We start from the raw sequence: 14,256 nt of genomic DNA, 5'->3' as shown, positions 1-14,256 counted from the left end.
GCAAAGCCATCAATGTATGTGTCCTCAAACAGTTTTATAAAGAAAACTATGAAGCATTTCATGTCCATCCGCAACAGGAAGATGTGTGTTACTATGGACATTTTAAAGCATTTTTTTAAAATTGTAAGCCTTGTCTATAATGACACACTAACATCATTCAAACATATGAACCGAAATATGATAAATAAAATAGCTTTATACCTAAAAACAGAGACTGATATTTCAGTTGTAAAATCATTTTTATTGGTACAAATATACATATGAATAAAATCGCTTCAACCTGTAATGCAAGTGAATGTCTGTGAAATATGCAAAAACAAGCAGAATTGTTTTTACAGGCATCAAATTATCTTTCTCTTAGAATTACACATTAAAAGTAAGCTAATATGCAGACAGAACTTAAGAAGGCCTCTAGAAAACACCAATATTAATAAAATGTCAATTGCTCTCATTCCAATCAACTATATACATTAATGTATGAATGCGGAAGCATAAGATTTCATTCAGATTCTTCTGTGTTGTGCTTTCTGACAGTACACAAATGTAAGCATTTGAGTTTTATGTACAACACAACAGGAAGAAAGAAGGTCCCTAGGGGAGAATTTAAAAACCATACTCAAGCATCTAATATATATTATTTATACAAATTATTTGATTAGTGTGCTCTGTTAATATAAATTACAATGTGCAATTTCATACCGCAAGAATATATTTATAGGTAAGTCACGTGCAGATTTGACACATTTCCATTCAGCAGTACAACACATTACCTGCTGTACAGTGTATTAGTGTAAGACAGTGTCCAGTTATTTGCTTTGTTTCTAAAGGCCCTAATGCAGGGTGTTCTTTATAGCTGCTTCAGAGAAATTCAAGTAGAGTACATGATATAATTGCTGGCTTTAGCAAAGGCATGGAAGGGGAGGTCTGAAATCATACATAACAGAAGTTAAAGACCAAATCAATGCATACTGAGTGTACTGTAAATCATGATCATTTAGGTGTATACACGAAAATGCATCCAGGGTTAAACAATGGCTGGTAAGTAGAAGGGTCATTGATTGTTGTACCCAGATTGTTATGAAGGATCTTGCACTACCAAGCATTTGTACTGATAACTAAACAAAAATAAATTCTTTATCTGCTTCTTCTCCAGAGTCACTGGACTTGCTTCCCTGCTGGCCATCTTTACTTAAGGACCTCTGTTTTAGTTCTTGGTATTCATGGGTCTGGTGTCCAGGGCTTCTTTTTGGAGCTGTATAAAATATGGAAGCAGGTCTTACTAATGATTTCACAAGGGGAAAAAAAACATTAGCACACTTGGGTCCTGCTCCTACTCCCAGTGAACTCAATAGAAGCTTTACCATTTCCCTCCAGTGTGACTGGTGTGTGCCCTTTGTTATTAAAACTAGAAAGGGGAGGGAGGAAGAAAAGGAAAGGAACTTTGTACCAGTGTCAGTCTGCAAACAGGGAAGGTTTGGTTTGAGATCTAAAACAAAGCACTGTGCTGTATACAATTAAAATGATGATTTGGATAAAAGTTTCCTAAATTTTATAATTGAAACACTTAACAAGTCAATGTCATTTCAAGATTAGCACTTTCTCCAGGTGTACATGTGTCTGGTACGATGTACCCACAAGTTCTCAGGGACACTCACAATAACCCCCAAATCAGTAGTTTGCATTATCTATCTATATAAATAAATTTGCCCTTCTGTTGTGTCATTGGATGACTGTATTTGCTTTCCAGTGATTCAACAGCATGAATGCATCCGAGAACAGAATTTGGCCATTAGCACTGAAGTTTAAATATCATACCATACCCAATGGAAAATATGAAGGACAAAGTTGGAGTGAAGAAGGAAGAGTGGTAAAACTAGCATACTAGATCTAGCAAAATTAGATTGAAAAGTACAACTGCTGAACTACAGCATATTGTCAATTAAGTGGTAGTGAAATCACCACCTATTTAAATGGGCACTAAATGACCTCAGCCCAGCATTCTAACATCTTAAGGAGTCAGAAGTATTTCTCACAATGTATAAACAGTGAAACTGGTTTGAAAAGAACTTTTTTAATGCTAGTGAAGATTTCTGATCTGACCGTTAACTAAAATGGCTGTTGAAATGAATGGGAGTTTTACCATTGACCTTAAGGGGAGTGGAACTGGGGCAATGCTGAGCACTTGAAGAAAATGCCACACTTCACTTTAAAATGACATTTTAAACATTTAGGAGACCCATGGGGATGACTCCCTTTGTTGCAAGTCATCTCCTCCCACCCTATTAAACAAAACATTTTAGTTAAAATAGCTTCTACTCTTAGCATCATCAAATCTGTACATCTTGCTTATCATTTAGGTTGCTTACATTTGCTGTGAAATGTACCAAGGCACCATCATCTAGCATAACCTGAAGTCTTCCCACACATTATTCATCTAAAGCCTTATCTGAAAAATTGCCCACTTTGTCTGTACCGGTGCAGTCCCATCTGTAGTAGAGCTAGTGTAGACAAGGCACTGGTAGCTGTTCGAGTCTCCCACTCCCATGTTGTACAGACCTGCTGTGAGTAGATTTGGCCAGCAGTGCTTAAAATGCTAACAGCTGCCTGCCTACACTAGTTTTGCCAGCACTACTAGTGGGGACGGAGCTGTATAGCCATTAGCAGCAGTGGAGAAGTTTTCAGAAAGAAGCCTAGTGTAGACAGGATGACATATGCAGAAGTGTTAAATAAATAAATTTAAATAAATTTTAAATTAATGGAGATATCCCATCTCCTAGAACTGAAAGGGACCTTGAAAGGTCATCTAGTCCAGACCCCTGCCTTCACTAGCAGGACCAAGTAAATTCCAACTCCATTCAAAGATTGTATTCTCTCCAAAGCTTTCCATGAATACCTTCCACATGATCAAACTGACCATAACAATTTGTACTCCTATTGTTTGAATGGCACCTAGGGCATGGAATCTGGGCCTAATTCACCACACTGTCCAAGCTTCATTTGGAACAGGAGTGTACAGGGGGCAAAGGTGCCTTTTAAGAAATGTTTTGCCTCCCCGTATTTTGAGGTTATCTGGGACCGGTTCACCCCTGGTGTAGCCTCAAGTCTGCTCTAAATTGTGCCAGTTTTTAAACGGCTACACTGGTTTGCTACACTGACCAATAACACCTACAGTGCAATGTGCTCCTCTTCAGTGGGACTAGGTGGTGCAGAGCTGTCCTGCTAACCCCAGCAGAGGTATTCCCTGAGGTCTGATTCTGCTAGACATACAGCCCCTTTACACTGCCACCAAGGTGCAAAGGGGTAACAGCACAACACAGAAGCTGGCCTCATGTCCTTATTCTCTCTATAAAGTTCCATGCTATAGGGTTATATAAAAATGCTAACAAATAATGACATTATTGCTACTGTACAAGTTTTATTTAGACCACCAATAGCACATTTCTGGATCTCTAGTGTGAGGGAAATTAAAAAAAATAAATACCCTGCACCACTAGGGACAACTGCACGTATCTCACACAATTCCACTTACACATGCAGTGCATCTTGCCTGCCCCGCTATCAGTGTGACACTCCAAACGATGCTATCCAAAATATGGAAATAAAAGTAAGTAGCAATTATGCAGCAATTTTCATCCACAGGGCAAACATAGTCATCCCACGTTTGCAGATGGGGAAGTGAGGCAAAAAGAGACTAAGTGCCTTGCACATGGTCACACAGCGAGTCGGTGGCAGAGTTGTTATAAAATCCAAGCCTCCAACTCCCAGACTCATGATCAATCCACTAGTGCGCAGACTTCAGTAGCTGAAAAAGTCTGTTATAAAGAAATGGGCACTATGTCCCTTATTACTGTATTTCTTTTAAGACTCCAAGAACTGTCAGACTGCAAACATAAAAGTATCTCTTGATTTGCCAAATCTTGCAACATCCTGCTCTCTCATGTAGCAAATGTCATGCTAAACTGATATATAACAGTGGCTAAGTCCCATTTTCAAAAGCAACTTAAATGAGACTTATGCTTCTAAGTTTCTTTTGAAAATTGGACTTAGGCACTGTTGAAAGTTTTACCCAGACATATCCTCTCTCCTACTGTGCACTCACACCTTTGCCAAAGGCTGAAACTCAGCTTACCGTAGCAGCTATTTTATTCTGTGCCATAACATTATGGGACTGGGAAATTTATCCAGAATGGTGCTGACATATTGCACTGGACATGTAAACCCGGATTCTGCAATCAGATTTGTACAGGCAGATCCCTGCACCCTTGCAGAGTGCCACTGAAGTCAAGTCAATGTGGCTCTGCAGTGACACAGGGATACACTTGCACAGATCCCATTGCATGACTGGGCCTTGGATATTCACCATCTAAGATAACCATCTTAAAGCTGGACCTAATATCAAGAATGTGGAGAATGCAAGTTTGATTATGATGGGGACAAAAAAAATATGACTCACCTAAAGGGGAAGTCTCAAATTCAAGTACATTAAGTTTGATTCCTCCCAAGAGAAAAGATCAATTTGCATGGTAAGACAGAAAAAAAGTCTATTTTCTTTAAAGAAAGAAAGAAAATAGCACAAGTAGTGAAAGAAATACAGACAGGGTATGAAATGATCACACGAGATGTAGCTAAAAAAATGTAGATGAATGAAATTGTACATTAGTGTCAAAATACCTTCTTAAACCAAGTCATTTTGAATCACTTATATTAATCAGTTATGAGAGGTAATGAGAAGCACACATTTTGAGAACAATAGTTACTATAAGGTATTTTAGAAATAAACTATTTTCATAACTTGCTTGAAAGCATGTATTTCAATAATTTTACAGTAAATTAAAGCTACTCCTCAGTAAAATCTTAAGCACGGAGCAGAGTTTGTTTTTCAGTTTAAGAACCAATACTCCAGTAATTCTAATAAGGTTCTGTATCCAAATAAACAGACTACGCTCTCAAAAGGTTCAGTGAGTGATGTGCTAAAACTGGCACTAACAACATTCCATCTAAACTGGGCACAGCCATGGCTAGCCTGGGTCAGCTGACCTGGGATTGCAGGGCTCGGGCTGTGGGAGTATAAAATAGCAGTGTAAACTTTCAGGCTTGGGCTACAGCTCAGGCTGAGACCATGCAAGGGGCAGGGACTCAGAGCCCGAACCTGAATGTCTACTCTGCTACATTTACGCCACAGCCTGAGCCCTGCAAGCCCAGTCAGCTGAGCAAGGCTTAGATGCTTGGTGCTGTGGGTTTTTTAATTGCAGTGTAATCCTCTCAGTCAGAGAGCTTCAATGTGCATTGTGATAGCTTTCAGTGCTTGTCAATGTGGAGAGAGAATGCACACACTTTGGATAACATCTGCCTTTAGAGAAAGAGGTTCCAGTGGGAGCACAGAAATGATGGATGTCCCATTAGATTTAGCCCTCTCATTTTTTGGTGGCAAACCAAAACACCTATCAGTTTACCTGCTGTTATTTTCTATATGCATCTTTACCTTTGTTAGTGCCAGTTGTTAAGCACTGTGCCAGTGAAAAATGAGAATGGAAGGTTCTAACCAGTTGTTGGCTGTGACTTCCTGTGCCCAAGTGCATTCACCTCCTCTTCTGCACTGGTAGAGTACTGCCTTGAAGCTCTTTTCCCTCCACTGGCTGGCTTGTCAGAGTCATGATCTGTATCTCTTTTGTTATAGTCTCCTGTTTGCTCTAGCAGGGAAAAGGGATTAATTTATATCCCCCAAACGTTATGTATAAGCCACATATGGAAGGTAATGGTTAATAAAAAGACAATTTTATCTTATCCACTCCATATAATCAGTAATATGCTCTGTAGTATGTTACTCCAAGGTAGTAGTCTACAGAGTCTGATGCATGTTTAACTTAATTGGCACAGTTATCTGCATTTGTTGATATTACAGAATTCAGCAGCTAATCTATGGAAATGCAATGTAAAAAGAGGTGTATTTTGTGATTACCCCAAATAGTGTAGTTATGTTAATGAATACAAGAGGATTTTATAATCTAAGTAATTTCTACCTGCCTTCTCAATGGATATAATCATGTTTACCAAGCAACAATTTGGGCAGATTTGCAGCGATTTACCAGTTTAAGGAATTAGTTAAGCATGCTAGTCTGAAAAGAGGCACAGAATAAAGAAACAGGAGTAACTGACATGAACAAGTACCGTAGTAATAAATGAAAAAGATAACTGGATAAAAAACCAAACAGAAACATAATTTTCTATGTTCCCCAGGCAATTCTAATTTAAATAACTGATAAATGGTCTATTTTGTGTGAGAGATAAATCACAGACTTAAGGACCGGGAAATCCTATTTTTGCAATCACAAATTATTTGTGAACAATGTTCTCAGTCTTCCATAGTTGCAATAAAAACCGTCTATTAGATCATGTCTCTTGTGGAGTCAACATATAAGACAGCAAGGAGTGGCGAAATCATCAGCATGGCTGACTCCCTTTAAGAACAAGAATTTGTGGACTATTTTAAATAACCCTACTTATTGACATACACAAACATACAGTAATTCAAAAACTTGACAACTGCCTTAGATAACTAAACTTTATTTAATAGTTGTAATCCTCTAGGTCTTCACTATACAGGAGTAAGTAAATACGGGGGTAACTGTATCTATTTATCTGAAGCAGAACTGGTGAGATTTTAAGGGGCACCACTGTATCTCTCAATGTTAACTTCTCTTTCTCCATATCCAAAGCCCACAGAAGTTAAGGGAAAGAGTCTCATTGACTCCATCAGGACCCATATGCATATTCCAGCACTATCAAAATGGTCAACTCAGATCCCGCTGGGTTGAGAGAAGCAGTACCTTACAATTGCCTGCTGATGTAGATAGCCAGGCACTTCTGGAGTGCAGGAGCACTCCAGACACAATCGCTTCTCTTCACTTCTCTAACATGCCCCCTTTGCTGAGTGGGGTTGGCAAAGGAGCAGGGTATTCAGACTTCACATGAACTGGGAGCTGTCCCACATCTTCTTACCCGATGTTATTGCTACATATATGTGGTAACAAGCTAGGGTTACATTTTCTGGCCACTTTCTCATCAATTTGTAAGCTAAAGCCTCTGTTTTATCAGGAAGTAACGCAGAGACTATCTCTACTTTCCAGTGTGAGGCAGGGACCATGATAAGCATTTCCAGGTCCCAATCCTTGGGTCCAGCGAAGCTGGTCTCAGTGCAAGACCCATGGAGTATGGGGGTAGGAAGGAAGTTTTCACTATGCTACCTTTGCAATCTCCCAATTCCCAGAGCTGATGGGGGCCGATTTGGCCCTGGAGACAGTTAGAGCAGCTCCCTAGGGTCCATTACACTGCTCATGGATTGTTGCATGCTCTGGCCATGCTCCCAGCATAACGCCAACATAGAAGGAGCGCAGGGTGGGGATGTAAAGCTAGCTACGCCAGCTTTACACAACTCAGGGACTCCCCAGTTGCCCCACTGGGACAGCTTTATGGTTCCTTTGGGCTGCCAGTGTGGCACATAAGGGCTCAAGTGTGAGTCAAGATCTGGATAGAGACCCTTTATACTGGTGATATTCTGTTTTCCTGAGCAGTGCAATATTGTGTTTAGTCCACGAGCCTCCACAAGCTATGACTGACACAAGGACATCCAGACAGCCTGGGCGGCACCTCTAGGAGGCACAACACAGAACTTACAGCCAAGGGGGATGGCGGGGAGTGGAAAAGTGATTTTAAGCCACCTTTATGTCCTCTTGATCCTGCGCTGCTTCTGGGGTTGAAACAGCACCTGGAGTATTTCAGACAGCCCTGGGGGGCCTAAGCTATGGGCATTGTTCACAATCTCCATAGTACTGCCATGCCCCCTCCGGCACAACCTCTATGCCAGGATTCGTAAGGGGGTCCTTGGAAGACAGCCTGGCTGTCTTCTGCAGTGCCTGTGCCAGAGGAATTCTCTCTTAGCTGGAACTCTTGAGCCCTTTTACACTGCTCTGGCCCTTTTATCTGATTTAAAGGTATGACTTCTGCACTGTTTCAAAGACCCTGGTTTGTATTAGCTGGTGATCTCCACAAAGATAATGAGAGTTGCATGCAATTTACTGTGCTGAGCTGGATTTCTATGGATATGTCTACACTGAGACGTAAGCCTGTGCTTGAGTGCAGCTCAAACCCAACAGCCCTTGCATCTACACTGCAACTGCACTAACTCGGGTCTCAGATCCAGGGTCCCAGTAACCTGCAGGGCTGAAGAGTCCAAGCTCAAATTAAGCCAGGACCGAGGGTCTGACCCTATCACTTTGCAGTGTAGACACAGCCCCTCTTGATTAGACTCCTGGAAGTCAACCAGAAGTATCACACAATTCCCTGGGAAAACTTCCTTAGTCCTGTCTCAACAACATGCAATCTACTCTGCTGAAAATGGCAGCCAACCCCCTTTTGCGAACAGCAGCAGCTCAGGTCAATGTTAACCCATTCTCTTCTGATCACCGATCTGCAAGCACACTATCAGAGAGCCTTCTGGGCTTGGAACGGAGAGCAAACCAACCAAGCCTTTTGCAAAGTGAATGTGCAGGACTGGCAGTAAAGTTTTCCCACAGTGCACCATGGGCTAGAGCAGCCACATTTCAGGGATGTGATGGGGAATGTTAGGGACTCTGGGATATGGTTACTTTGACTCAGATCCGCGCACTGCAGTGTGGACACCAAAGCCCTAAGTTCGAGCACAGGTTAGAAAAGGCTTAATATAGGGTTAAAATATAATGTACTCAAGCCCAGGGTTCGCTAACACGGATCAGTTCTCCAACACAGTTCTCGAACACTGCCCCGGGCTTACATTGCAGTGCAGACATACCCTGTAACTCCCTTGTCTCCCTACTCCCAGCTCCTCTAAGAGGAAGCCAATTCAGTGCGACACACACAGCACAGCACAGCAGCAACAGCTGGAATCCAAAATGTGAGGAAAAGAGAAGAAAGTGGTTTACGGAATCCCCTAGAAACTCGGAATGTTCAGAGTTCTTGCCCAAGCACCCTGACATACTGAGCATGTGTTTGACATGAACTCAACAGAGTGCAATGATCCCAGAGGGAAGACAGAGCCACCAAGCAGACTAGAGAAAGAAATTTAACCACTCCAACCAGCTCACCAAGGTAGCCACATTTACCTTTTTGTGAGCCTGATTTTAACTGACCAAAATATAATGTAGATGACACAGTGTCACTTACTTCCTGTTTCTATTGCTGTGGTTTCACTGTGAAATGGCTACATTATATTATATTAATATTGACATTGGATTTATTTCTTCTCTTTTGATAAAACTGTATGAAATAAGACAGGAGGGAAAATACTGACCCATGAGTTATCACACACCATTTTCCTGTTTCCTATCCCAAAGTACAAAGCAAAGAAACCAGGAAATCATGTTTGGTTTATTTTGAAGAGGTACTCATTAACCGAGTCAGGCCAGGCAAAGGATATTGGGAAAGTGACTATATCAACAATCTTACCGTCTTGAGAAAATGATCTGATAGCGGGCTGGGGGCTGCTTTGACCATCTTTTTCTTTCTCAGAAGGAACTTTCTTTAGCACAGGTGGAAGCAGAGCAACTTTAGGGGAACCAGGAGACTCTGGGATGTCCTCTGTGGAAATACCACACACACAAGCAGATACATTATATTTCTTGCTAGACAGCTTTCAAGAATACCATCCCCATAGCAGACAATTCTAATGAACGATTTAAAAAAACAATACACAACTAACATGCAGGATATATTCAGTGTTTTAGCTATGCTAGAATTTGGGGCAAACAGGAAAAAATGTTTAGGAAGTCTAAGACTCATAGATTCTAAGGCCAGAAGGGACCATCTTACAAGGATAAGAGAGAATCCTTGATGGTACTCAACCCTTCTGGAAGAATTTTACTAGCTAGCAAGTTTAATCAGGAGGTATAAATTAGTGAAACTATCCACTAATATACTGTAGTTAATTGTTTTGCTACAGCTGTTGATTATCTTGTAGACCTGAATTTCAACTCCTAATGTGTTGATTTATTATTGAAGCACAAATAAAAATCTGAAAAGACCAACCTAAATTTATTGTAGGGCTAGAAGAGAATTATGCAATTAATAAAGAAAAGTTAAAGAAAATTATTCAGAAATTTCTTTCAAAATTGTTTTGTCACACTGATATTTTTAATCATCTTGACAATGTGACAAACTAATGAAGTTTAAATTACAAAAATAAAAGCAAACAACTTTCATAAGTAGTCTACAGAATTCTATAGTTCTGAAGGGAATACTATAGCTTCTTCAATACACCTCTTTAAAAAAAAAATCATTTCTGTTTTGAACTTTGAAGAAATCTCCAGGTATTTTTAATTATTTTAAGCAATTGGATAACTGACAGACACTCTCTCAGTGGTCTGATGTGCATTATACATGCCATATAAACACAACAGTGATGTTTTGTATGTAGACCCCATACAGATACAATGTCTGTCATGAACTAGGTACCTTTCATTTGTTTGGTAGTGAAGTACTATATAACGGCACTGTTTAGAGTCAGTATGCTTATGAAAAACACCCAATGAAGGAAATGGTGCATTGGTGGAGGTGGGAGAAGTAAGTTCTTAGGAAACATTGACTGATATCATGTGTATGTTTAGAACATGAGTTCATTGAAACAAGTATTGGAAAAGAATGGGGTTTTGTCTTACCAATGAGTGGCCATCACAAAGGAAACTGCAATTTTGGTCTAGACTAAGGAATGAGATAATCCTCCAAATGCTACTTAACATTTGAACTGACAAAGCTTGTGGGCTGTAGGTATCCCAGGGCCTTCTCTACACTAACATTTCTAGGCAAAAATTGACCCAGCCTCACCAGTGGTAGCGATGGTCGAGCACAAGTGTAAACAGGGCTCTGGTTATTGCATTACCACAACGGGGTGGTAAAAATGCCAAGAATTGCTGAAGCCTGCTATACATTAACTCTCACATTTCTGCTACCACTAGAGGATCTGAAACAGTGGTAGCAAAGATGGGGAATATCTGCTCCCCTTCAGGGCACAGCCTGGGACATACATCTTTTGTAGGAAACATGAGCTAGGAGGAACAGACAGCTTTGGAGCTGCAGGTAGGTTCAGACCTTCCTCCTTTTCAGATATCTTAAATTCTACTTTAAACTTAAGCAGAAGACTACACAAGTGATGCCTTCCTGTTGTACACATCTAGTGGTGTTTACTTGAAGGCATATCTTACTTTATGACTGACTATAAAATAACCAATACAAATATATTAAGACAACCTAAAGGCTGGATTCAAAGTAGCAGCTGTGTTAGTCTGTATCCGCAAAAAGAACAGGAATATTTGTGGCACCTTAGAGACTAACAAATTTATTTGAGCAAAAGCTTTTGTGGCTGTAGCCCACGAGAGCTTATGCTCAAATAAATTTGTTAGTCTCCAAGGTGCCACAAGTACTTCTGTTCTTTTTGAAAGGTTGGATGGTGATCTGGTACCTGCGAGAGAGGGAGAAAGTAAGTCCTAACCACTGGTGAGGCAGGAACAGGACTAGGCAGGTAATGGACAGAGTACGCAATCAAGGGCAAGGAAGAGGCTGCAATTTCCCTCTGCAAATGGTTCTTCTCTAGGGCCAGCAGGTACCAATGCGAGCATGGGAAGAGCCTAAAGATTTGAAAGGCATTAGGGGTGGTTACAAACATGCTTTCTAGGCATTAGTAAAAAGAGTGTTTGTCATAGCTGCCAGGCGAGTCAGAGTTTCCACAGTTTAATTCTTTTCACTCTCAATGTCCATAACTTTTTGGGCAGTTGCATGCTAGTGGATAGGCAGGTAAACATGTAGGAGACTAGCTGAATCATTAAACTTTATCTCCATTTATAGTCTTGAGATAATACCTGAACAAGAGGTTAGCAGAGAGTAGACATTATCAGTGGCTCAAGGAGCAACTCTTCATGATTATGAAAGACCAAACCAATGGATTTGGAGTGAGAATAATAATTCCTCCAGTCAATACAGGGCAAGAAAGGAAAAAGAGATAGTGGCACACGGCTTCGTAACATTTAGGAAAACAATCCAAAGACAAAAATGAAGAATCTAAGTACAGAAGAGGTTTATGTATATTATATGGTGTGATGGCTAATTGCTGAAAGGGCTGAGAGAAGCCTACAAAAGATCAAAAAATTAAACATTTTTGTATTTAGAGTCAGGGGTTTTGAGTTTAGAGAAAATACAAAGGTAATTGGTTTAGTCAGCGCCTAACACAATGGGGCTTCCATCCCCAAGTAGGGTCTCTGGATACTTTTATAATAAAATAATATCTAGCATAAAATAGCTCTGTGACTTTCTATAATCTGTCATTATTTCTATTATTTCTTCTCAGAATTTACCATTACAAATCACAGTTCTGGTCATTAAAAAAAAAAAGAAGTTAGGATTAGAGGGGGGCGGGGGAGGGGAAAGCAATTCAAGAGCAAATGACAGAAAAATCTCTCTCTTTGTGTCCAATTTCTCTCCAGGATTTAGTTATTAGCATTTCCTTTATACTTCACACACAAACCCTGTTCACACATTTTCTTCCAATGGGATCAACGAGCCAGAACAGCTCCTCACCGTTGCGAGAGGCAGAGCGTGGCTTCTGTGGAACTGTGGGACGTCCCGTCGGGCTGGGCTTTGACTGCACTGGGGGTTTTGGACTCGTGGGCGTATTGGAAGAACATCTAGCCCTTGCACCAGCTTCAGCCTTTGGTTCAGTTTTTGGATTTTTTTCCAAGGACGCCATGACAGAGTCACCTTTACTCAAGGCAAAACGATTCTCTGGGAGGGTCTGGTGGAGTTTAGGCACTAAAATAATAATAATAGTAACAACAACAACAACAATAATAAATAAAATGTCCTACACAAAGCAGAAAGCATGCTGTAGCAGTATCCCCACAGGGCAAAGCCTATCGTTGGCAGAAATTCACACACAGTAGAAAGGTAGTGATGGGAGAACTCTCAAGACCTGGAGTTCAGCAGTGGTTCAATGAGCAGCCAACAATGTGTTTGTCAGGCTGTATAACTCACTCATGAACAGGCCTGGCTGTCACCACCTTCTTGGGGTACTGGGGAGGTGGCTAGCTCGCCCCACTGTCCCTCCATTGTCGGCAGGAGCTGGTGATGTGGGTTGCCACAGCCCCACTTTGATGGGATATTTTCTCACACTTTCTAATCCAAAGGTTTTCTTTCAGTCCTTCCCTTTGATATCCCCCATTCCTCTCTGGCAGCTATCAAATCTTCGCCTTTCCCCAGGTATCTCACCCGCTCCTGTGGTCCCTTTCATTTGCTCCCTTGGATGTCTCTGTCTCTCTTTCCCCCTTCTCTCTTGCCCTAAGGGTGGAATAAAGCCACGGGCCAGTGGGGGGTGGGTGGGGACTGAGGCTACCATCTCTTTCCGTGACTCACTCTTGCACTGACATGCAGAGATGGGATTTCAGCAGGGGATCATTGCACAACAGAAGAGGAGCAGCAAAACAGGCAGTCTCTGGCTGTCCAGCATCATTGAGAACAGCGCTTCTAAGGGCCAAAGCTGAAAATCGCTGCCAGGTGTTTTTTTTCCTGCTAAAGACTAACAGTGGAATCCAGGACACAGGGAAAAAATCCTGAACTGATGGTGAGTATATGTGCATGTTGCTGTTTTTTTGTTTTTAGCCCTTTTAGATCAGATTTGAAATCTGTTAGCAATGGCAGCCCTATTTATGCGACTCTTTATTTAGTAACTCTGCATATAGAATACACTGTTACACATTTATTAGCAAGCTTGCCAGCACATTATTTATACCAAGCAAAGACTGAATGCATTTGCACACAAATCTCACTTGCTTCCCAGGATTTAAATCGAATACAGCTAGAGCCAGCTGTGCAAGCTGGTATAAAGCTTGCAGGACACTAGTTTGCAAATAAGCAAACTGCCTGCCCTAATTTCCTTCCTTCCTCCAAACCGTGGGAGGACTCCAGGAGGCTTATATGCACATGGTTGTGCAATCAATCTTTGGATTTGTATGCGTACTGGGTGACAGCATTCTTCACCTTTAGTGATTAACAATTTGTATGCTAGGGTTGCACATAATTCTTGTTTCACCTAAATTTAGGCTGCCTTGGCTTTCTGACAAGGCAAAACATGTGCCCACAGATGCTGACTTGGCCTAGCTAACTGCTATTCCAGTTCAGAAAACCTACTTGTTACAGTAGTGCTGAGCACAGGAATTCTAAGTGCAGTGTGTGGGGAGG

General features: G+C 41.1%; 1 protein-coding gene across 9 annotated transcripts in view; it reads right to left on the bottom strand.

The window, feature by feature from the left end:
- Nucleotides 1-220: 220 nt before the first annotated feature.
- CARMIL1 (capping protein regulator and myosin 1 linker 1) overlaps nucleotides 221-14,256 on the bottom strand; it is a 360,331-nt gene continuing 346,295 nt past the window's right edge. For 6 of the 9 annotated variants that reach the window (XM_065581995.1, XM_024102104.3, XM_065581991.1 and 3 more), the window contains 4 exons: nucleotides 12,601-12,831; nucleotides 9,481-9,612; nucleotides 5,544-5,690; nucleotides 221-1,252 (listed from right to left, as the gene is read on the bottom strand). In XM_065581995.1, coding sequence (XP_065438067.1) covers nucleotides 1,116-1,252; nucleotides 5,544-5,690; nucleotides 9,481-9,612; nucleotides 12,601-12,831 — 647 coding nt within the window. In that variant the 3' untranslated portion in view covers nucleotides 221-1,115. The remainder of the gene's footprint in view (nucleotides 1,253-5,543; nucleotides 5,691-9,480; nucleotides 9,613-12,600; nucleotides 12,832-14,256) is intronic. The other 3 variants (XM_065581992.1, XM_005281420.5, XM_065581997.1) reach the window with 1 other exon arrangement.

This window comes from Chrysemys picta, chromosome 2, assembly GCF_011386835.1.
Source record: "Chrysemys picta bellii isolate R12L10 chromosome 2, ASM1138683v2, whole genome shotgun sequence".
Lineage (NCBI taxonomy): Eukaryota > Metazoa > Chordata > Testudines > Emydidae > Chrysemys > Chrysemys picta.
The sequence above is the reverse complement of the archived record's forward strand: the minus strand, read 5'-3'. Positions and strand labels throughout refer to the sequence as shown.